At 39.5% G+C, this 20,428-nt stretch overlaps 1 protein-coding gene across 3 annotated transcripts in view; it reads right to left on the bottom strand.

Moving 5' to 3' along the window:
• LOC131071526 (uncharacterized) overlaps positions 1–20,428 on the bottom strand; it is a 297,148-nt gene that overhangs the window by 268,188 nt on the left and 8,532 nt on the right. For all 3 annotated transcript variants that reach the window (XR_009112532.2, XM_059211079.1, XM_058007425.2), the window contains exon 2: positions 2,593–2,765. Coding sequence is in view for 2 of the 3 variants with exons in the window: in XM_058007425.2 (XP_057863408.1) it covers positions 2,593–2,765 (173 nt within the window). In the remaining variant the exon portion in view is untranslated. The remainder of the gene's footprint in view (positions 1–2,592; positions 2,766–20,428) is intronic.

The following is a 20,428-nucleotide window of genomic DNA, read 5'->3' as shown; positions in this document are numbered from 1 at the left end:
ATTATATCTCATTTTCAGTTGAAAAATTCCAAAAAAATTAAGGTGTTTATTACACTTAACCTAATGGGAGTCATGCCAAGGGAAAAGAGCTTATGTGATCAAGGGCCAAGTGATTCATCACCAACTTCATTGTATTGCAAAGCATTGCAGCCTCACTAACATCTCTTTAGCAAATATTTGTGAGCACCAAGTGAGTGGAGTCTCAATATTTAAAGAAGGCTACAAGAGAATGGATCATGGACATTTTTCATGATGTGTTTTCCAAAAGCATACATGAGATGCTCAAGGGAAATTCATTTATGAATTTATTAAGTTATTAACCCCATTATTTTGTAATATTTTATAAATAAATTTTCATTCACTTTTTATTTGTTGTTGTCATTTAAATTTTTATTAATCTTAGTTTTAAAAATCTATTCTATATTGTTTTAGGAAACAAAAACCTTTGATCAAGGTTCTACACTTGGTGGATGAGGAAAATCTCAATGGTTATCCATATGGGGTCATGGACAAGGACAAGGATGTCATCCAACATTATAAATGGGGAAATGAAATAAAATATGAACCAAATCGGCAGATTGGGTTCATATTTGATTGCAGGTGAAACAAGAAAATCCAATGACACATACAAGCAATGATGTATTAATTGAATCCCAAGTTCTTCTAATTCTTTGAGGCTGATGAGGAGGTTAGATGGCCTCAATACATGTATGGAGAGGATGACACTGAACAAAAACCTTGAGACAGTTATTGACAATTTGCAAATTCACAAGAGTGTAGAAAGGATGATGATTCTGCACCTTTATGCATTAAAAATAAAAAGACCACATAGCCAAGTGAAAAAAAAAATGTCCTTCAAATTACCTATGAGTTTTTCAAAATATGATTCCACAACTCAAATCATATTTTTGAGGTAAGTTTCAATTGTATGATTTTGAACCCCCTTTTTATATCAGGCAATTGTAGTAACTAGTACATACTTTGAAATTAAACCACTCAACTAAATAGTAGGCAAGATGTTGACAAGAAATTTACCCTAGGATTTGGCTAGACATTATAGTAATTGGCAGCAAAGAATGAGATGGGAGACAAAGGCTTGTACTAGCACCACAATAGTGATTGTTGCCAATGTCGTACCAATATGTATTTTCTACTTGAACAATAAAATGCATCAACACAAATATCACATGCCATAAGTAGTCAAGCAAAATCACATATAGATAATTATGGAACTACCATAACAATGACCTTGAATCAAAGTTATGCACAAATAACAAAGTAAACTTCCAAGTTTGAGATGATGAATCATAGGGACATAATCACAAATTAGAAAAATATCTATTATCAGACTACCCTTAATTCTTTATCTAAGAATGTTGAACCTTGTCATACTATGTTGCCAAACGAAAAAAGATGTTTGATATGAATGATTCATCAAAGAAAAAGACAGAGACTATAATTATGACAATACTTTGGATGAAATGAAAAGTGTTTCTGTCCATAAATGGCGTTCTTTGCATGCTGCCTGGATCAATGAATAAGTTGTTCTTTCATGCATTCCTATGACATGAATATTGTGATTTCTATTAGTAAGGTGGTGTTGCCATTGGAAGTAGCCTTGGTCCTCATTTGGGAAGCAATAGAGGTCTCATGACAAACAATATATAAGGAAATGGAAAATTTGTGGACTTCCACAATGGGATCTTGTACACCAAATTAGTTCTCACTTGGCACTGACCTAAGAAACTACCTTTACCTTTACTATTATAATATGCTAATGACTGAGATTAAAATACAACTCTATCTCAGCTGCTTGTTAATCTTATTATGAGGAATATATTTAGTTAGTGTTTACCCAGCCAACAGAAATCCAAAGCTGTGAAATTTCTCAATGATATTTTGGACCAACTCCATGTACATCTACACTACAAGTCATTACACGATAAAAACATACATTTTGTCACCTGGATGCACAAAATAAAAATTTTGGAATTATGGATTGTAAAAAGGGTTCATATATTTTCTTTCAAAACAGTACATTATGTTTTGATTGGGAAATGCAAACACTGAAAAGGCCGTACAATTATAATGATGTATTTTAGAGAAAATAACAAAAGCTTAATGCAGTAAATTTTCATTAATAAAGACTTGAGATATATATCAACCTTAGACTAAAAGGATCATTCAGCCTTAAGCAGCAAGAAAGGATTATTATTTGTACAGGATAATTTGTTCAGACTGGATAGTAAACTATTTAAAATGGATATTTTGAATGGTAAAATCACCCACAATTTTTGTTCAGGTTTATCATGTTTGTGTCAATGCATAAAAAGAGAAAAAGAAAATCCACATCCCATTGCCTTTTTCTGGTGTACAGATTTAGCATGTCCTAGAAACCCTCAGAATTCCTTAAGAAGATGACGTCTTAAATACCTATTCCTAATACTGAAATTAATACCAAAATATACAATAACTACTGAAATATATTTTATTATATTCTCAACAATGATCAAAATTATGAATTTCATAACTATACCAAAACTAGATGGAAAAATAAACTGCTGCATAAAACATATTTCATTCTGAACATACTCCAGAATGTATAAGTTCAACTCCACATAGTAAGGTTGAAATATAGGAATTGTCTTCTGTCATTTGTGATTCATAGGGCCAAATGCGGTCATGTAGCCAAGTCATAAGGTCAACATCATCAGCAATTCCTCGAGCAAGTTGTTGAGAAGTATGAACATGAGTATTAATGAATCCTGTTTAGATTGAGAAAACTAATTAGTGTGTGAACAAAAACTCTCTTTTAGTCCAGCAATGTAGTTAGGCTTCACTCAACTTATCTATTGTACCCATCAACAAAATGTCTGCGAGATAGTAGAACAGGAAAAAATTCCCATTAAACACAGAAAGCATCAACTGTATATCATCAAAACATCAATAAAGGTTTCACATAAAGGTAGCACCAATGGCCCAATTACATCCATGTGGATAGATGATGTAAATATTGTCAGGATGTACAATTAGAATCTGAGTTCATAAGCAGGATACAATATGTAAATAAAATATTTAATACAAGAAACGGGCACTGAATGAAAAATAAACAATAGATTTAAGTTTGATATTCTGCCTTCCAACAGGGATCCCTTGGCATCTCATTGTTGGTTGAAAATTTTGTACACTTGGGGAATATACAAAATTGTGGTTTCAACCACAATGTGTGAGTAAAACTCTCCTAATTAAGGGAATGCTCCCCCTATCTAACTACAACTTTGAAAATAAAACAGGATGGGACAGCAATCTTTCTTCTTCGTTCAAGAAAAACAATATCCTTTTCTCTTCACAGAAAAGGATAGCAATTGAATATAAACAGCAGTAACCACTTTCAAATGAAATGAGAGAAAGGAAATGAAGTTTCCTGAAAGCGCAAAGACTTCCGTCACTTCTTTCGGGACGGGACGACAATGTCAAGCTCAAAGACTTAATTATGTGAAGTCCTATCTATCCTTTTCTACACTAATGCTATAAAGAACAAGTTATGACAGCTCAAAGTCTGAATGACAATATTCTTTTTTTCTTTAAAACAATGAGAAGTAGTGTAAGCTCAAAGACTCACAGCTATTTCCCACAAAATGTATTCCTAAATTCTCCTAAGAACAAGTGAAAGCACAAAGACTTGCAGCTTCTCTCAACAAAATACTTAATTTAATCTATATTAAACTCAACTACTTGTAGCACAAAGACTGCAAATCAGAAGTGATTAAGCTCTTTAGGAACACTTGCAAGAAAGATAATATAGAACACTAACTCAAGAATGTAGCACAAAGACACAAAGCTTGAGCAATTTCCTTCTATTCCTTTCAATTCTTGAATTTACACATGAAAACTCAAAGACTTCTTTGCTGTAAATTTGGCAGAATTTTTGCTTGCTTTCCAAAAGATAAAAATTACAATAGGCCCCTCAAGTATTTATAGAAGAGGAGCCTTGAGAAAAAGGTGGGCGGATCCTAACTAACTTGAGAGATTCTCTCAACCACCAAGACTTATTCAACAACTAACTAAGACTTATCCAACTACAGTCCTAATTGGACACAACTTGTAGTTGTCTTACATGTAATTACAAAAGTGCAAGTAATGTGTAAATTGCATTTACAAAGTTAATTTTTACATGTAACTTGTCAAAACGAAATTACAAATGCATAACTAAAACTATTCGATGTGTCTAAAGACACGACTCTAACTGCATCATCCTTTGTCTGTGATGATCTTCATGTCGCTTCAGGATGCTAGAAGTTGAAGTATTCTGGATTGGTAAAGACATCTTGAACCGGAACGAGAACTTGCATCCTTATCTTCTTGCTTGGGGTAGTACTCGCTTTTCAAGAGGGAAAGGGCGGCCTTCCTCTTTTTATGTCATGACCATCTTTGTCTTGAAAGCATTCTATGTTCTCAACCATGAATTCTTATTGTATCTCTTCTTTGTATCATCCTCCAATCTTGAAATTTGTTTGCAAAATAAGGCCCATGCCTTAATTCATTGATTTGGTAGGTCGTGTGTGCAAACCGAACTGACAAGGGAAGGGATAAATTGATGCAAAAATGGGCTCACAAGTGAATTTCGGGTTTTGGAAGCTGCATTACATGTGTGGGAAAAATAAGAGCATTAACTTGCAATTGTGGAGAACAAACATGCAACTTCATATGTGTAATGGGTAAACACAAGTTTGCACTTGTAATTGGACCTTTAGAACTCATTTTCAAGTGTTTTTTTAATGCATTTTGGACCAATTTTGGGTTCTGGATGGCTGACTGCAAGTAGACTTTAAATGGGGAAAATAAACGAAGGTGTGAAATGAGTGGATGAAATGGTATGTACGGATGATGGAAATGAATATGAAAAGATTTTGGGAAGATCATCTTCAAGAAAATGGGAAGAACTTTCAACATGTAATCCGGTTCTAAAAACCCGATTTTGAAAGGATGGGTATTTTTCAGCTTTGAAACTTGGAATTTAAACAAAAGATGGTTAAATCTTTTATCCGTAAGGGAAGAACAATTATTTTCATCCAACTTGTAATCGGGATTTAAAATCCCGAATACAAGTAAAGAGGGAAAATGGGGAAGAACAATGCAATTCTAAAATTGTTTTACAAAGGGGAAAATCTCAAAATCCCGATTACAAGTAAAGAGGGAAAATGGGGAAGAACAATGCAATTCTAAAATTGCTTTAAAAAGGGGAAAATCTCTCTCACAAAACCGATTTTTGGGGAAGAACCAACCATTTACAACTAGAAAGGAAAAACAAGAAAACAAGAAAATGAAACAAAGAAAGAAAAGAAATCAAACTTTGCTTCAAACTGAAAATGCCTCTTCAAAAAGATGATCAATCTTTGTGTTGAAAGAAGGAGAACTCTTAAAAAGAAATTAACCGCATTCCAAAACCCTAGCCACATTTTTGGAAAAAAGCCCAAAACTGAAAAACGTGGCAGCAAATGCATGAAAAATGAATCAAACAAAGCTCCAATCTCCACACGTAGATGAAAGAAGCCAAAACGACTTAGGAGAGGTATGATTCGTGGCATTTGAAGAAGTAAAATGTGGCATTTTCAAAAACGTTTTTTGCTGTTAAAACGCCTTCAAACCAGCAAACAAATCCACCAAATGGCATGAGAAGTGTTTCAAAATGCATAAAAATTGGGAGGAATCCAAAACGCCTTCTATCTCCCAAAAAATCTCCACAAAAATTTGCCAAAAATCCTCAAAAAAACGTTTTTCCTTGCAATTCGAGATTTTTGGAACCAATAACAAGTTCGAAATGCATTGAAACAATGAAAATCGGGTATTTTAGAAGATACAAGAAGTTTAAAATTTCACTTTTTCAACTTGTTGGGCAAAATCGGGATTTTTTGGCCAAATAGCAAGTTTAAAATGTCAAAAATGCACTTTATAAGCAAAATCAGGTTTTTTGGACCAAATATTAAGTTTAAAATTGTCACTTTATTTCATTTCTAGGCAAAATCGGGTTTTGGAGAGAGATGTGCAAGTTTTAATTACTTGTAAAGGGAAAATAAAACCCCTATAACAAGTTATAATTTACTTGCACACATGTAATAGGGGTTTAAAATCCCTATTACATATTAAAACCATTAAAGTAGGGGTTTTTGGAAAGAATTACAAGTTTACTTGTAACTTAACCAAAAAATCCCTATTTTAACTAAAAAAACCAATGAAACAATAAAAACAATAAAGGGGAAATTTAAAACAAATTACAAGTTTTCATTTTTTAATAAAGTGCACATGTAACAAGCTAAAAATTTCCTTACAAAGACCAAAACAATGGAAATCATTAAAACTTGCAGTTCAAGGAAAATTCTCCACCTGCAGTCGGGATTTTAAAACCCGAAATTGAAGGAAAGACATAGCAAACGAACCCAGAATGCGATGAAATTCGAAACGTAGTTCAAGGATGGGCTGAGGATTAAGCCAGTCCAAGGATTAGTCGAAATTATGCCTCGGGAAACGTGCCATAGAGTAAAATTTTTATTTTTTTCACAAAAATTTCATGTAATGGTCCTTCATTTTTTAAAACAAAAATGAGGACAACACTCATGTTCAAACTTTGGCTCATTTACTTAGTAGTACAACTAAGTTACCAACCCATCATCTAGCTTACTTCCTAAGTGAGGCCCTGGATAAAAAATATAAGAGAATGGGTACAAATTCGTAATAGCCTACCCAACAATGCATTTACAATCAAAATGGCCTATGCAACATTAGTGTGTGTACACTCCACGACCTATTAAACCCAAAGAAGCTATGCATACAAACACTTTTAGACCCACATCAGTCCATGCAAGAATGCATGGAGACTTACACTGACCTGCAACAACAAGAATTAAACTGACCTAAAACAACAAAATTAAAAAAAAAACTATAACCTAAGCATGAATTACAATAATAATGGCCTGCAAAGGCACTAAAATTGATACTTTATGCTCTTCATTAGTATAGATTATATACATGTACAATGATAAGGCTGTATTAGCCAATCACACATTGGAAGCAAAACCCTTAATGCTTGCTTACAAAAATATTTAACAAAAGTAATTGTTGTGACCTTTTCACACATCGCCCCATTGCAAACGGGTACCCCCTCTTTCTTGCTTTCTGCGTCGTGTTAGTTTAGGGTTTTGGCAATCAGGGGGCAAGTTTTGAGCTTTTCAATGCCCGAGTCTCAATTTTGAAGTGATCATACCCAGGTGGTAATTTGAAGGACATTTTTTTTTTCACTTGGCTATGTGGCATTGCTGCAAACTCCATACGGACAACGCAAAATAGAATAAACTTATTGAGTATCCTATCCTCTCTTGAGATAAGGAAGTCCCTAATGCTATTTTTTTGTATTTGATCAGAGGGGACAACCTCAAGGTTTCTTTTGTCAGGTCTTGACTGCAGGATTTCTCAATGGTTTAATGTGTTTATGCTGGAAACACAAGGGGGACTTACGTTGAGATAGGCAATTTATAGATAAGTTCCCTAGAACTTTTATGATCTTTTTATCAAATGATTTCGGTTAAGTTGATACTATTTTTTTTTTATGGGACTGCGGATTTTCTGGATAAAAAAGGGGAAAAAAGAGGGAAGGATAGGGAGAAAGAGATACATGAAATATAAATTTTAACTAAGATAGCAGTTTCATCAAACAGACGGAAGCCTCCAAATAACAAGACTAAGCATTACCAGCTACTCAAGCACAATGTTTGCATAGATCTAGTGCAATCTTCAAAGGAAAACAAGATTTTCATGTTATCAAGTACAACATTAGAACTTTTACATTCATAGTGAGTGTTCAATAACCGAACTTAGCATAAAAGGTTCAAATTAACCATGCAGAGAGAAAGGCAATCAGCCATTCCCTAATGGTGTGAACTGCGAGGATTCTATCAAGATGTTTGCTGGAAAATGCTATGTAAAGGAAATAAACATAACTAAAAGATTTCTAAATTAAGTGAAGGAGGAGACCATGCACTCACAAGGAAACTTGAAAACAGTCTTAATCTTTGCATTAATTCCTGTAAATTTTGCCAGAGCTTTTGCAACAATCCAAGAACTTCTTACAAAATGAGGGAAAACCAATCCCTTAAATAGGCTTCAAAACAGGATGAATGGCCTAGATTTAATATAAACAAATGGCCCATATTCATCCATAAAACATGGCTGCCCGTTCCCATAAATGGGAGGCAAATATCAACAACCACCCCAAAATGGGCAATAACTATCCAAAAAAGGATAACTAAAGCAATTTCAGAAATAATCCAAAAAGGTGCATTCATAAAGCTTTACATCTTAGTTGACCTTAAAGTCAAATGTGACCTTTTGGGTGAAAAGGTGCACTTTCCAAAATCTAAAAAAGGAAAAGCACTTTTAAAGTTCTTTTAAAAAAAAAAAGGAAAAGTACTTTAGGAAAGCACTTTTTCTTTTTCAGCTTCACATTCCTTTTCTAGAAATTCATCTTCACCATGCAGATACTCCTGCCAAAGATCACGACCTGCGGCACGCTCTTCGCGAACATATTCTTGGAATTTGCGGCACAATTGGAATAGCAAGCTGAATGGAGGCATAGGAGGATGGCAAAGTTTATATTGCATACCCTCGAGGTACTGGTCTAAATGTTTCAAGCCATCTCACCAATTGGAACGATTATGTTCAAAGCTCAACATATCTGAATGGAACTGACCAGCAAAACTCAAGTCCCTAGCGGAATAGGTAATCCTATCCGTTCCCAATCTTTCTTCCCAGTCTGGCTATATCACATCATCAGACTGGTCATTTTTCCATCTCGAAACCATTGATCGGAGGATGGTTTTACCAAGTTCTTGCATGCCTTTCAGAATTGACTCGCATGAATCGTGTTCTTTATCAATAATTTCCCTTGTGTAATTTTTCATAGTGATAACCCAGTGCCACTCCTTAAGAGTGTTGATGGTATGCGGATCTAGGCTGGTGGACAATGTGGGAATCTGCGCATGGGTCCAGAAAAAAGCTCTCATGAGGGGAAGAGTAGCGACAGCTGCTTCATGCATTCTAAGGGATTCCCTTTTTACCTCCAACAGCTTAACCAAAGTGGTCTCTCGGTGGTGAGCCATTTCCTTCACTTCCTCAAGGATCCGTTCTCCTCTCTTTTTGATGCCTTGTATCCATTCCTTGACGGCCTTCGCGGTGTCCCGTACTCCTTCGAATTCCGTTGTGGTTCTCTGAGCCAGTGCCGTCAGGGGAATATGAGATTCGGGAGCATTGTGCAATGGTCTAAGGAGTTGATCGATGTACCCTTCTGCCTGCTCAGCACGGGTTCGATACATATCCTTTTCAGCTGTTACTTCCTCAAGTTGCCTGAGTATGTTCAGCACTGAGTCTTTGAATTCCTCTTTTTCTTGCTCCTTAGTGGCTTGTCCAATGGGGACAGTTGTGATACTGTAATCTGCCAATGTAATCTGATCTGCTGGCTTGTCTACAGGAGGGGTGGCAATGTGAAGAGTGCGGTTCCTGTGCTCATCTTTGGTCACTCTAGAATATGCCTTGGGCTTTTTCTTCCCCTTTGCTTTAGATTGGTCTATGCATGAGAAAATGTCCTCCAAATCAATAGGGGGTTTGGTGGCGGCCTTGCGCTGGGCTCTGGCAATTAACCATTCTTGAGGTACTGTCTGGGCTGATGATATGGTTAAGTTTGCAATCTGTTCCTTGGGGTTTTCAGCCGACTCATCACAGATTCGCAGTTGTTCTGCTACCAGAGGGGTGGAAGAGGTGCCAAGTTCCTTGCTTGCAACTGAATTTTCTCCCACTTCACTGAACAATTGTCTAGTGCCTTCGTGTGACAGTCGCTCTTTAGTCCTTTCGAGCTCGTGGGCCTCCTCTGTCCTTTGCTTTCCTTCAATGGTAGAGTCATCTTTGGTTGTATCATGGAGCAACAATTCATGGCGGCTCTGTTGGGTGGGCTCATGCACTTCGATCCCTTGAATGGATGGAATTTCTCCTTCCTCTATTTGGTTACCTAGTTGGGTTGATTCAATGGCCCTTAGCTCAGCTTCTAGTATGTTGGGCGTAGGAGGAACATCAGTTCCGAATGCATCAATGTCACTTTGAGAAGGCGGAGCAGGTATATAATCTAATTCTACTACATCGTCGGACGAACTGGGGTCCTTTGACGATGAAGTGGCCTCTGGTCTCCTTGTAGGAATCTTCTCCCTTCTTGTTCTCTTGGACATCCGAGTTCCTCTACAAGCCTTAGCTTTCTTTCTCTTCTCAGGTTTCTCAATTTCTTCTCTGGGTGCACTGGACGTTCCCTCATCTTCGGAGGACTAAGAATCAAGGCTGCCCATTAGGTGGTAAGTGAACTGGACTCTTTCGTGAATTAGTCTTTCAATCTGCTGATGCAACCATCGATCTGTGTACCTTGCTGGGGCTGACATGACTGCCTCAAAATCAATGATTGGGTCCTGGGACCAATCAACGCCTGGCAAGAGATGCCTCACTGCTTCAAATTCTCGGACTTGGAGGCAATTCCCTGAATCTGTGAGCTAATCCGGGACACGACAGTATTCAAAGAGCCGCATTTGTTGCACACTTAGCCTAGAATATTCCCGTCTCCGGACCTCATAGTCATCAGAGCAATTCTTCCAATAGTCTTCAACTGATTCCTTCGCTCTGTACCGCCTGCCATAGGCTCTCTTTGCCAGATTATCGTGATCGAAGTATTTTCTCGGAAAATGGTCCTATAGACCATGAGAGGCCAGCTCTGCGAGGGATTCCTCTGCTAGGGTAGGGGTCTTCAGGTGGACATCATGGTTGCCTATGATCATGGGAAACGTGAATCCAGCCTGCTTGCTTTCTCTGAGTAAGATGTCGGTCGGACGTGACTGCCTTGCGACCTCCATAAGAACTACTTTGTCAGTTGGGTTTCGTGGAAGTCGAAGAGGGGCACCATCAAAGCCCGCTATTCGGATATAGGCCGCTATTCGGATATAGGAGAACCTTGGGAACTGAATGAACCAAGCTCCATACCTCTGTACTAGAATAGTAGCTTGCTCTGAGAGCCTTATGTGTATTCCTCCCTGCATTAGCCTGACCAAGCGCATTGTGAAGGGGTTATTGACGCGCTCATATTGGCCAACTGCATAAGCTGGGCTGCTCTTTTCCCTCTGGGCAATGTCTTGGTAGTGCAGCTGTGGGTAACAATCATAGACCTTTACCTGACCAGGCCCATTCCCGATTTCACCTTTCATTATCAAACCTGGCAGCAGCTGGTTCTTGGCGAACATGTAGACCAAGTAAGAGGTCATAGTGAAGTATTTTTTCGTTTCAAGCTCTATCAGCTGAATGTGGATGTTGTCGCTTATGATCTGGGCCCAGTCGAATTTAGACTTCTCAGCGAAGACTTGCTCTGTGAAATAGAACATCCACTCTTCGAAGTAGTTGGATTTAGGAAGTCCCATAACTCGGCTGAGTATGTGACCATATCCCCATGCTCATTATGAAAATCACTTCTTGGGGTCTTTTTCACAATTCTGGCGCTTGGAAGCCTTCTCTCCTTGTACCACTCTTCGTTGATCAGTGCTTTGCATCGGGCCGGATTCATATCATATGCCCCTTGTGCTTCATCTATGGTTGTGGCTAAGGGATTGTTTGGGAAGGAAATGTCGAATGCGTTGCCGATGGCCTCAGGAGTGAAGTTGGCGATGGTCATGTTCTCAAGGAGCACCAATCTGGAATTTGGCTGATAGTGTCAGGGGGCCTCTACCACTAACTCATAATTTTGCACTGCTGGAGGAAATCCCGCCGCTTGGGCAATGCCACTTTCCACCATCTGTCTAGGCCTGCCATATGCGTGAGGGGAGAAGACCCGATTCCTGAAGTCTTGAATGTCAATATGGCCAAGGTCGGTATGACCGACATTGTCCCAGATGCTCTGCACTTTTGACTCCCTCAATCCTCCTCTCTGATATTGATACTTCATCCTTTCAACCTTGCGCCGGATATCTGATTTGGATGCTCGCGATGTCTCGGCTACAGTGGGCATCTTTGATGATTCTACCGCCGATTTAGGCATTTATCCTACACAGCCATATGCGGATTACGAGTCGATACACAAAGAAGTAAGGCGGGTTAGATAGAGAATACTCCAGCGTTCAAGGATTAATTCAAAATTTAGATTGGACATGGAGCGACATTTCTAGCTAAAAGCTTGATTGATTTTAACCACAGCATTCATAAAGCTTTTAATCGCGAATTTATACTCAAGCATTTTCTGGATTAATTTCTTAACCGGGACAAAGCTCGAAAAAATTTCCTAAGTTTGAAAATGCAATTTCTGGTTAAACCTTAGGAGTGAATTCTAAATTTTGACTGCTTTGAACAACGTTTTACAAGCAAAAGAGATGCATATTTCAAAAATTTAAGCATTTTAATCAGATTTCACACATACGTCTGTTTGATTTATAAGCATTTCAGATGATCACAAGAGAGACAAAGTGCACTTACCTAATGAGAGCGGATGGCGAGAAATTGCCTGACTTTGCTACGTGAAGACGAATGGACAATTCTGCAAAAAAAAAATTTTTGAATCCCAACGGTTATCTCCTTAATTCAAATTTTCGCGGCTGTTGGATGGAAAAGAACTTATCATTTTAAACGGTTTTTTTTTTACCTTGGGTAATTGGCAATCTGAACTTGAATGATTTGGAATAGTTTATGCAGCATTTTACCTTGAATATGAATCGCACGAAATTAGCTTTCTTTCCCTTTCAAAATCGGGCATGATCTCTCTCTGCATGAAATGCAGCAGCATGGAGGGGGTTTATCAATTTTGAATTTCTATATCTGGGCCTGTGCGCAGCGATTTTCAGAGAAGTAGAGGACCTTAGAATTTCAAACACGTTTTACCTTTCAACTTCGGACCCTTTGGCGAATATGGAGGCCCCTCCAAAACTTTAAACTTTGTTTTATCTAACCCTAAGGGCGAACTTTGGACCATTCAACGCTTCCTGCAAGTCATACAAACCTCGGAGCTATGGCGTCCTTCGCGATTTTCGTGTCTTGGAGAATTTCGGAGATTGGGGTTTTTTGCGAACTGGAGATATTTCGGAGCATTTAACACCTTTTACGATTTTGAAGATTTTTGGAGCTTCAGCGCTTTTCAAAAAACTTCGAACCTTTGGTATGATTTTGCAAATTTCGGAGCATTTAAACGCTTTTGGCGAACTCTATCATTTTCGGACCTTCTGGCAAGTTTTGCAAATTTCGGAGCATTAAACATGTTTGTAAATTCAGAGTTTTAGCGTTTTTTGTTTTACCAAGGCGTTTTTGGACCACTTAGCATATTTTACGAACTTTTTTAAAAAAAATTCGGACCTTTGGACATGTTTCGCAACTTTTCAAAAAAACTTCGAACCTTAAGGCGTCTTTTGCAATTTTAAGGTAAATTTCGGACCTTAGCCCTATTCTTGCAAATTTCGGAGTTTTTTGAATTTTAGCGAACTTGGATGCATTTTCGGACCTAAACCCACCTTTTGCAAATTTGCACAACTTTGAATTTCGGCCCCAGGGTCCGAAATTGGGCATTTAAGTGAAATTCGGACCTAAACCCACCTTTTGCAACATTTCACATTATTTCACATTTTCAAATTTTTGCCCCAAGGTCCGAAATTGGGCATTTTAAGTGAAATTCGGACCTAAAGGGTCTTTTTGCAACATTTCACATTATTTTCGAACCATGTAGGAAACTTTGAATTTTGAAATTTTCGCCCCAGGGTCCGAAATTCGGCCCCCTGGGCGATTTTAGCAATTTTTCAACCTTGTGAAATTTTAACATTTGGCCTTTGGGTCCGAAATTCGGCCCATAAGGCAATTTTGGGAACTTAAGCAAAATTACGAACTTTAGACCAATTTTCGCCAGATTCTACAAATTTGGATTTCGGAGGCTTCGGAATTCTAAGGCATTTGGGGCAAGTTTCGTAGCCTCGGCATATTGGCCAGGAAATTTGCTCCTTCACCAGCAGGCGAAAATCATCTTTTACTCAAATCCCACAAACATCGCGGAGACAAACCTTATGCAATCTACTTCATAGCTCTAGCACGAAAAACGGCGACTTTGGGTCCTCGTGCGACCTTTAGACACACTGCTCTTGCTTGGCGGGCTTCGCCAATTTCTATCACCTTACGCCTATCCAAGGCGATTTTCAAAACTTCGAACAAACTCTTGGCATTCGTGCCCAAGGGCTAGACTAGCCGGATGGATTCATCGGCTCTTTTCCTTGACATCATTACTTCACGGACCAATCGCGGGCTCGCTCGAAAGGACGCGAGACACTCTGCGCGAAACTCAACAGGGCGAGGACAAAAGGCTCAAAAACAAGAAGGGGGACCCTGTCGGCGATAGGGAGCGTGTGCAACGCACAACAAACCTCCACTGTGTTTCTCTTTTATTAGGTTCTCTCTCATGGAGCTCTTAGGTATGTGTTGTGCGTTGCACACACTCCCTGTCGCCGACAGGGTCCCCCTCGTTGATCTTTTCAGCCTTCGTCCTGCCAAGTTTCCAATTTGATTTTTTATCTACCATTTTGGGATCCAACAAGTAGTAGTGAAGCAATGAGCTATGTATCCATTAGGAGATGGGGCGTCTGTTGGTCTTAAGTCGCATGGCCTGGGAGTCCTGCGCAGAGAGTCTCGCAATCTAGATGAACAAAATCAATCCAAGGAAGACTAGTTTTAGCATAAGCCTGAAAATCGACTAAGTTGACAAGAATGTCAGTTCCATGGGTTTGCGAGATGACCTTTTAGGCCAAATTCGGCGTTTCACCTTTTAAGCTTTTCAAAGCCCCTCTTTAGGCTGATTTTTTAGACGGCATTAATACTTGGGGACTTTGCGAAATTCCCTTTAGCCCGAATTTGAAGAGTGAATTAAGGTGCCAAACTTTCTAAGTTTTCCAAACTCCCTCTAAACCCCAAAAATTGCTTGATAGAAAGAAAATGTTAAAAGTTCAAAAGCCTACAAAAGTGCTTTCCAAGCCCAAAATGAAAAGATGAGGTAAAAGCGTAAAACTTAAAACTTTTCGAAATCGCTTCCCAGCCCGAAAATTACAATTACAAGGGGCGTTTTCATAAATTTGCAAAAGCTCTCTAAACCTCGAAAATCGGCAAAACAACTGGGAGTGCCAATATAAAGGGGCGTTAGACTTTAAAGTTTGCATTTTCGCTTCCCAGCCCAAAAATAATAGAAAAGCAAGTAAAACACAAACTTTCCAAAATGACCCTCCAGCCCAAAATTACAAAGGGCGTTTCACTTTCTAAGTTTTTCAAAACTCCATTTAGCCCCGAAATTCGGCAGGAAGGTGAATATCACGCAAGTCATGAGGTAAGTGAAAATTGAAAACTTTTCAAAAATGGGTTTTAACCCGAAATTGGGCAAGCACTAGAAATCGCGAAATTGTAAAACAATTTGCAAAAGGGCCTCATGGGCCGAAAACGCGGACCAAGTAAAGGTAAGGCGTTATGAACTTAAAACCTTGCAAAAGGCCCATTTTGGCCGAAAAGCGCAAAGGTAATGAGAAAGGCGTCGAACACAAACAAAAATTGGTAAATCACCCCCCTAGCCAAAAACGCAGACCAAGTAAAGATAAGGCATTAAACTCCAAAAATTGCGAAATCCCCCAGGAGGCCAAAGTTAGCGAAAGGTAAGGCGTTGAAAATAAAAGTTCACAAATAGGTTTCCCAGCCCGAAAATGGGCAAACGTCTATAAAGTTGCAAAATCGCATGAAGGGGCGATTTAGAGTTTGCATTTTAACCTCTAGGCCCGAAATTGGGCAAAGCAAGGAAGGAAGGCCATTTTCATATTCACGTAGAAAGCCTTTTAAGGCCGAAGCAATCAAGTAAAGGGAGAGAAAAATAGGCGTTAAGCTTCCAAGTTTGCAGAGTCCTCCTTTGGCGCGAAGTTCACGGAAGGTAAGGCGTTTTTGTTAAATCCTTCCATTTTTGTAAAAGCCTTTCATAGCCTGCAGTCAAAAATTGCAAGGAAGGTGTTTTTAAAAAAAAATTACAAAAAGGCCTTGCAGGCCGAACTCACACAAAGCTTTTCTAAACCCGAAGTTTGGAGAAATCGCGGGGCAACCATCTTATTCGCCAAGTAAATTCGTTTTGTCTCCTTTAGAGTCATTAAATAAATGCAAAACTGGTCGTAATGTTTAAGCAATAATTTGAAGAGTGAAGTTTCGTAGGTTGTAATTTTACAAAGCTTTAAACATAGCGCAAAAGCAAAGCCTGTCAGGAAAATTAACCTTGAAATGTAAAATTCGGACTTAGGGAAATTTTGAACATCTCAAAAACTGAACTTAGGTAAAACTCCTCCAAGCGCGAAAAGTGGCAATCATTAAGACATCCGAGCCCTGAGCTGCAAAATTGAACATTCGCCCATACCATCGTAATTGGTCGGAAGTGGCATTTTTTCTTTGGAACCCGCTCCAAGTAGCGAATTTTAAACAGAGCCAGCTTAATTTCTTATTTCAAATAGCGTTTCACTTCCAGTTAATTAAGCTCTTTTATTAAAGCGTCACGTTTTTTGTTTTTTTTGAATTCGATTTGATCTTTGGTTTTAGGCGCTAACATCATCCTCTATTTTGACTAACCTACTCACTTCCTTCATCTTGTCTCGTAATCCGTGTCCGGTTGTGCAAGATAAATGCCTAAATCGGCAGTAGAATCCTCAAAGACACCTGGTGCAACCGGAACATGTCGGGTCTCTAAATCTGACATTCCCCACAGAGGCGAGAAAATGAAGTACCAATACCAAAGAGGAGTTAGGGAGTCGAAAGTCCAGAGCATATGGGAGAACATAGGTGATATTGATTTAGGCCACATAGACATTCAAGATTTCATAAATAGGGTATATTCTCCTAACGCCTATGGCAAGCCTAGGCGGATGATGGAAAGTGGTATCGCTCAAGCAGCAGGTTTCCCTCCATCCGTGCAAAATTATGAACTAGTAGTTGAGGCTGCCAGACATTATCAGCCAGAGACCAAATTAGTGGTCCTAGAAAATATGGTGCTAGCTGATTTCACATCTGAGGCCATTGGGGAAGCATTTGACATCCCATTTCTCGATAATCCCATTGCTACAACTATAGATGAGGCACAGGTTGCTTACGACATGAATCCTACTAAATGTAGGACATTGATAAACGAAGAATGGTATAAAGAGAGAAGACCTCTGAACATTAGGATCGGTAAAAAGAACCCCAGAAGTGACTTTCATAATGAGTATGGTGATATGGTCACCTTACTTAGCCAGGTTATGGGACTCCCTCAATCTAACTTTTTTGAAGAGTGGATGTTCTACTTTACAGAGCAAGTCTTTGTTGGGAAGTCCAAGTTCGACTGGGCTCAAATCATCAATGATAATATCCATACACAGCTGGTTGAACTTGAGGAAAAGAAGTACTTCACCATGACTTCCTACCTGATTTACATGTTTGCCCGACACCAGCCACTGACAAGATTAATCAAGCAAGGTGAAATTGGGAACGGCACAAATCAGGTCAAGGTGTATGAATGCTACCCTTAACTGCATTACTATGACATAGCTCAAAGAGAAAAGAACAGCGTTACTTATGCAAATGGTCAGTATGAGCGTGTCAATGACACCTTTACAATGTGCCTAGTTAGGTTAATGCAAGGAGGATTGCAAATAAGGCTCTCAGAGCAAGCTACCATTTTGGTACAAAAGTATGGTGCATGGTTTATTCAATTCCCTAGGTTCACCTATATCAGGATAGCTGGCTTTGAGCTTCATTCTGACTTCCACCCTATCCGGCAGACAAAATAGTCCTTATGGAAGTTGCAAGGCAAGCACATCCAGCGGGCAGCTTACTTAGAGATAAGAAACAGCCTGGATTCACCTTCCCCATGATCTTGGGTGCCCTCGATGTGCATTTCAAGAATTCGGTACAAGCTGATGAGTCACTTGTTGAATTAGCATCTTATGGCCTACAGGAACATTTCCCAAGGAAGTGTTTCGATCATGACAATTTGGCAAAGAGAGCCTATGGCAGGCGCTACAGAGCGAAGGCATCAATTGAGGATTATTGGAGCAACTATTCTGATGACTATGAGGTTCAACGGCGTGAGTATTTCAGGCTAAGTGTGCAGCAAATGCGGCTTTATGAGTACCGTCGGGTCCCAGATCAGGTAACAGATTATGGCAATTGCTTGCAAGTTCAAGAGTTTGAGGCAGTTAAATACCTCTTGCTAGGCATTGATTGGACTCGGAATTCAATTACTGATTTTGAGGCGGTCATGGAGGCTCCAAGAAGGTATGCCGATCACTTGTTATCCCAGCAAATCGAGAAACTGACCCATGAAGGGATTCAATTTACATACAATATGATGGGCAGTCTTGATTCCCAGTCTTCGGAGGATGAGGGAACCTCAAGTGCACCGAAAGAAGAGATTGAGAAACCCGGAAAGAAGAGGAATAAAGTCAGAGCCAATAGAGGGACTCGAACATCAAAAAGAACTAGAAGGGAAAAGATCCCTATCAGGAGGCCGGAAGTCAGTTCGTCATCCAAAGACCCCAATTCTGAGGATAACGTAGTTGAGCTTGACTATATACCTGCTCCGCCCTCCCAAAGTGATGTTGATGCATTCGAGGCTAATAATCCTCCAGCACAAGGTGAGCTAGATGTAGAGGTCAGGATCATTGGTTCTGATGAACCTAGAAATCAAGTTGAGGAGGGAGAAATTCCGCCTAATCAAGAGGCTGGTAAGCGTGAGCTCACACAGGGGAGTCAGCGTGAATTACAATTGAATAGCGCCTGCAAAGATGACACCACCGTTGAGGGAGAACAAAAGTGGGATGAGACCCAGGAGCCCGACAGAACTAAAGAGCAACCATCACAAGGGGATACCCGACAGTTGTTCAGTGAGGTAGGGGAGAACTCAGCTATGAGTAAGGGATTGGATACTGCATTCATTCCTCCTCTAACAAATCAATTGCAGATAGGCAATGAGCCAGCTGAAACCTCCAAGGAACAAAGTGGGAATTTGGCAATAAATCTGGACAGATCATCCCTCAAGACTGGTTAATTGCTCGTGCACAACGGAAAGCAGCAATCAAGCCACCTATCAACTTGGAGGATATCTTCTCTCGCATTGGAGAGATAAAATCCAAAGGTAAGAAAAAGCCCAAGACCTACTCCCAGATCACTAAGGATGAGCAGAGGGACCGTACCATTCATATTGCTACCCCGCCTGTCAATAAGCCAGCAGATCAAATTGCATTGGCCGATTATAGCATTACAACCATCCCAATAGGGCGAGCCACCAAAGAGCAAGAAAGGGAAGAGTTCAAGGATTCCATGCAGAATATACTTAGACAACTCGATGAAATGACTGTTGAGAGGGACATGTACCGAGTTCGTGCTGAGCAAGCTGAGGGATACATTGATCACCTGCTGAAACCATTGCAACATGCCCCGAAATCCGATGTTCACCCATTGGCATTGGCACAAAGGACTACAATCCAGTTTGAAGGAGTACGTGATACCACCAAGGCCGTCAGATAATGGATTCGGGACATTAAGGAAAAGGGAGAGCGGATTATTGAAGACGTAAAGGAATTGGCCCACCACCGAGAAACCATTCTTGTCAAATTGTTTGAAGTAAGGAGTGTTTCAGGGTCCATGAGGTGGTTGGTACAATTCTCCCCTCATAAGAGCTCTTTTCTAGACCCACACGCAAATTCCCACATTGTTTGCCATCCTCGATCCTTATGACATCGGCATTTTTAAAAAATGGTACTGGACTGCCAACATGAAGAATGACACAAAAGATACCATTAATAAAGAGTAGGAGCAATGCGAGGAGATTTTGAAAAACATAAGGGATCTAAGTGGAAAGATCCTCAGATCAATGGTTCTAGGCTGGAAAAAAAGTTTGTTCGGTGATCGAGTACAACCAGACTGGGAGGATAGATTGAGAATTGATAAGGTCGCATACTCCTTGGAGGACCTAGAATTTGCCAGTGGGTTGCATTCGGACATATTAAGTTTTGAGGCTCATCGGTCCGACTGGAAGGATGGTTTGAAGCATGTAGATCGCCACTTGGAGGGTATGCAATATAAAATACGCCATCCTCCTATGCCCCAAAGCATGGTGCTGGTCCAGCTATGCATCAGATTTCAGGAATATGTTCGGGCAGAGCGTACAGCAGGTCAAGACATCTAGAAGGAGTATTTGCACAATGAGGATGAATTTTTGGAAAAAGGGTCTACAGCAAAAAAGGAGAAAGTGCTTTCCTAAGTGCAAGTTTCTTTTAAAATCTTAAAAAGCACTTTTTAGGCATAAAGTTCATTTCTAACTGTCAAAACAGTTATAAAT

The sequence above is a fragment of the Cryptomeria japonica genome, chromosome 9 (assembly GCF_030272615.1).
Source record: "Cryptomeria japonica chromosome 9, Sugi_1.0, whole genome shotgun sequence".
Classification (NCBI taxonomy): Eukaryota; Viridiplantae; Streptophyta; class Pinopsida; order Cupressales; family Cupressaceae; genus Cryptomeria; species Cryptomeria japonica.
Note: the sequence above shows the minus strand (reverse complement) of the source record. Positions and strands in the feature narration are given on the sequence as shown.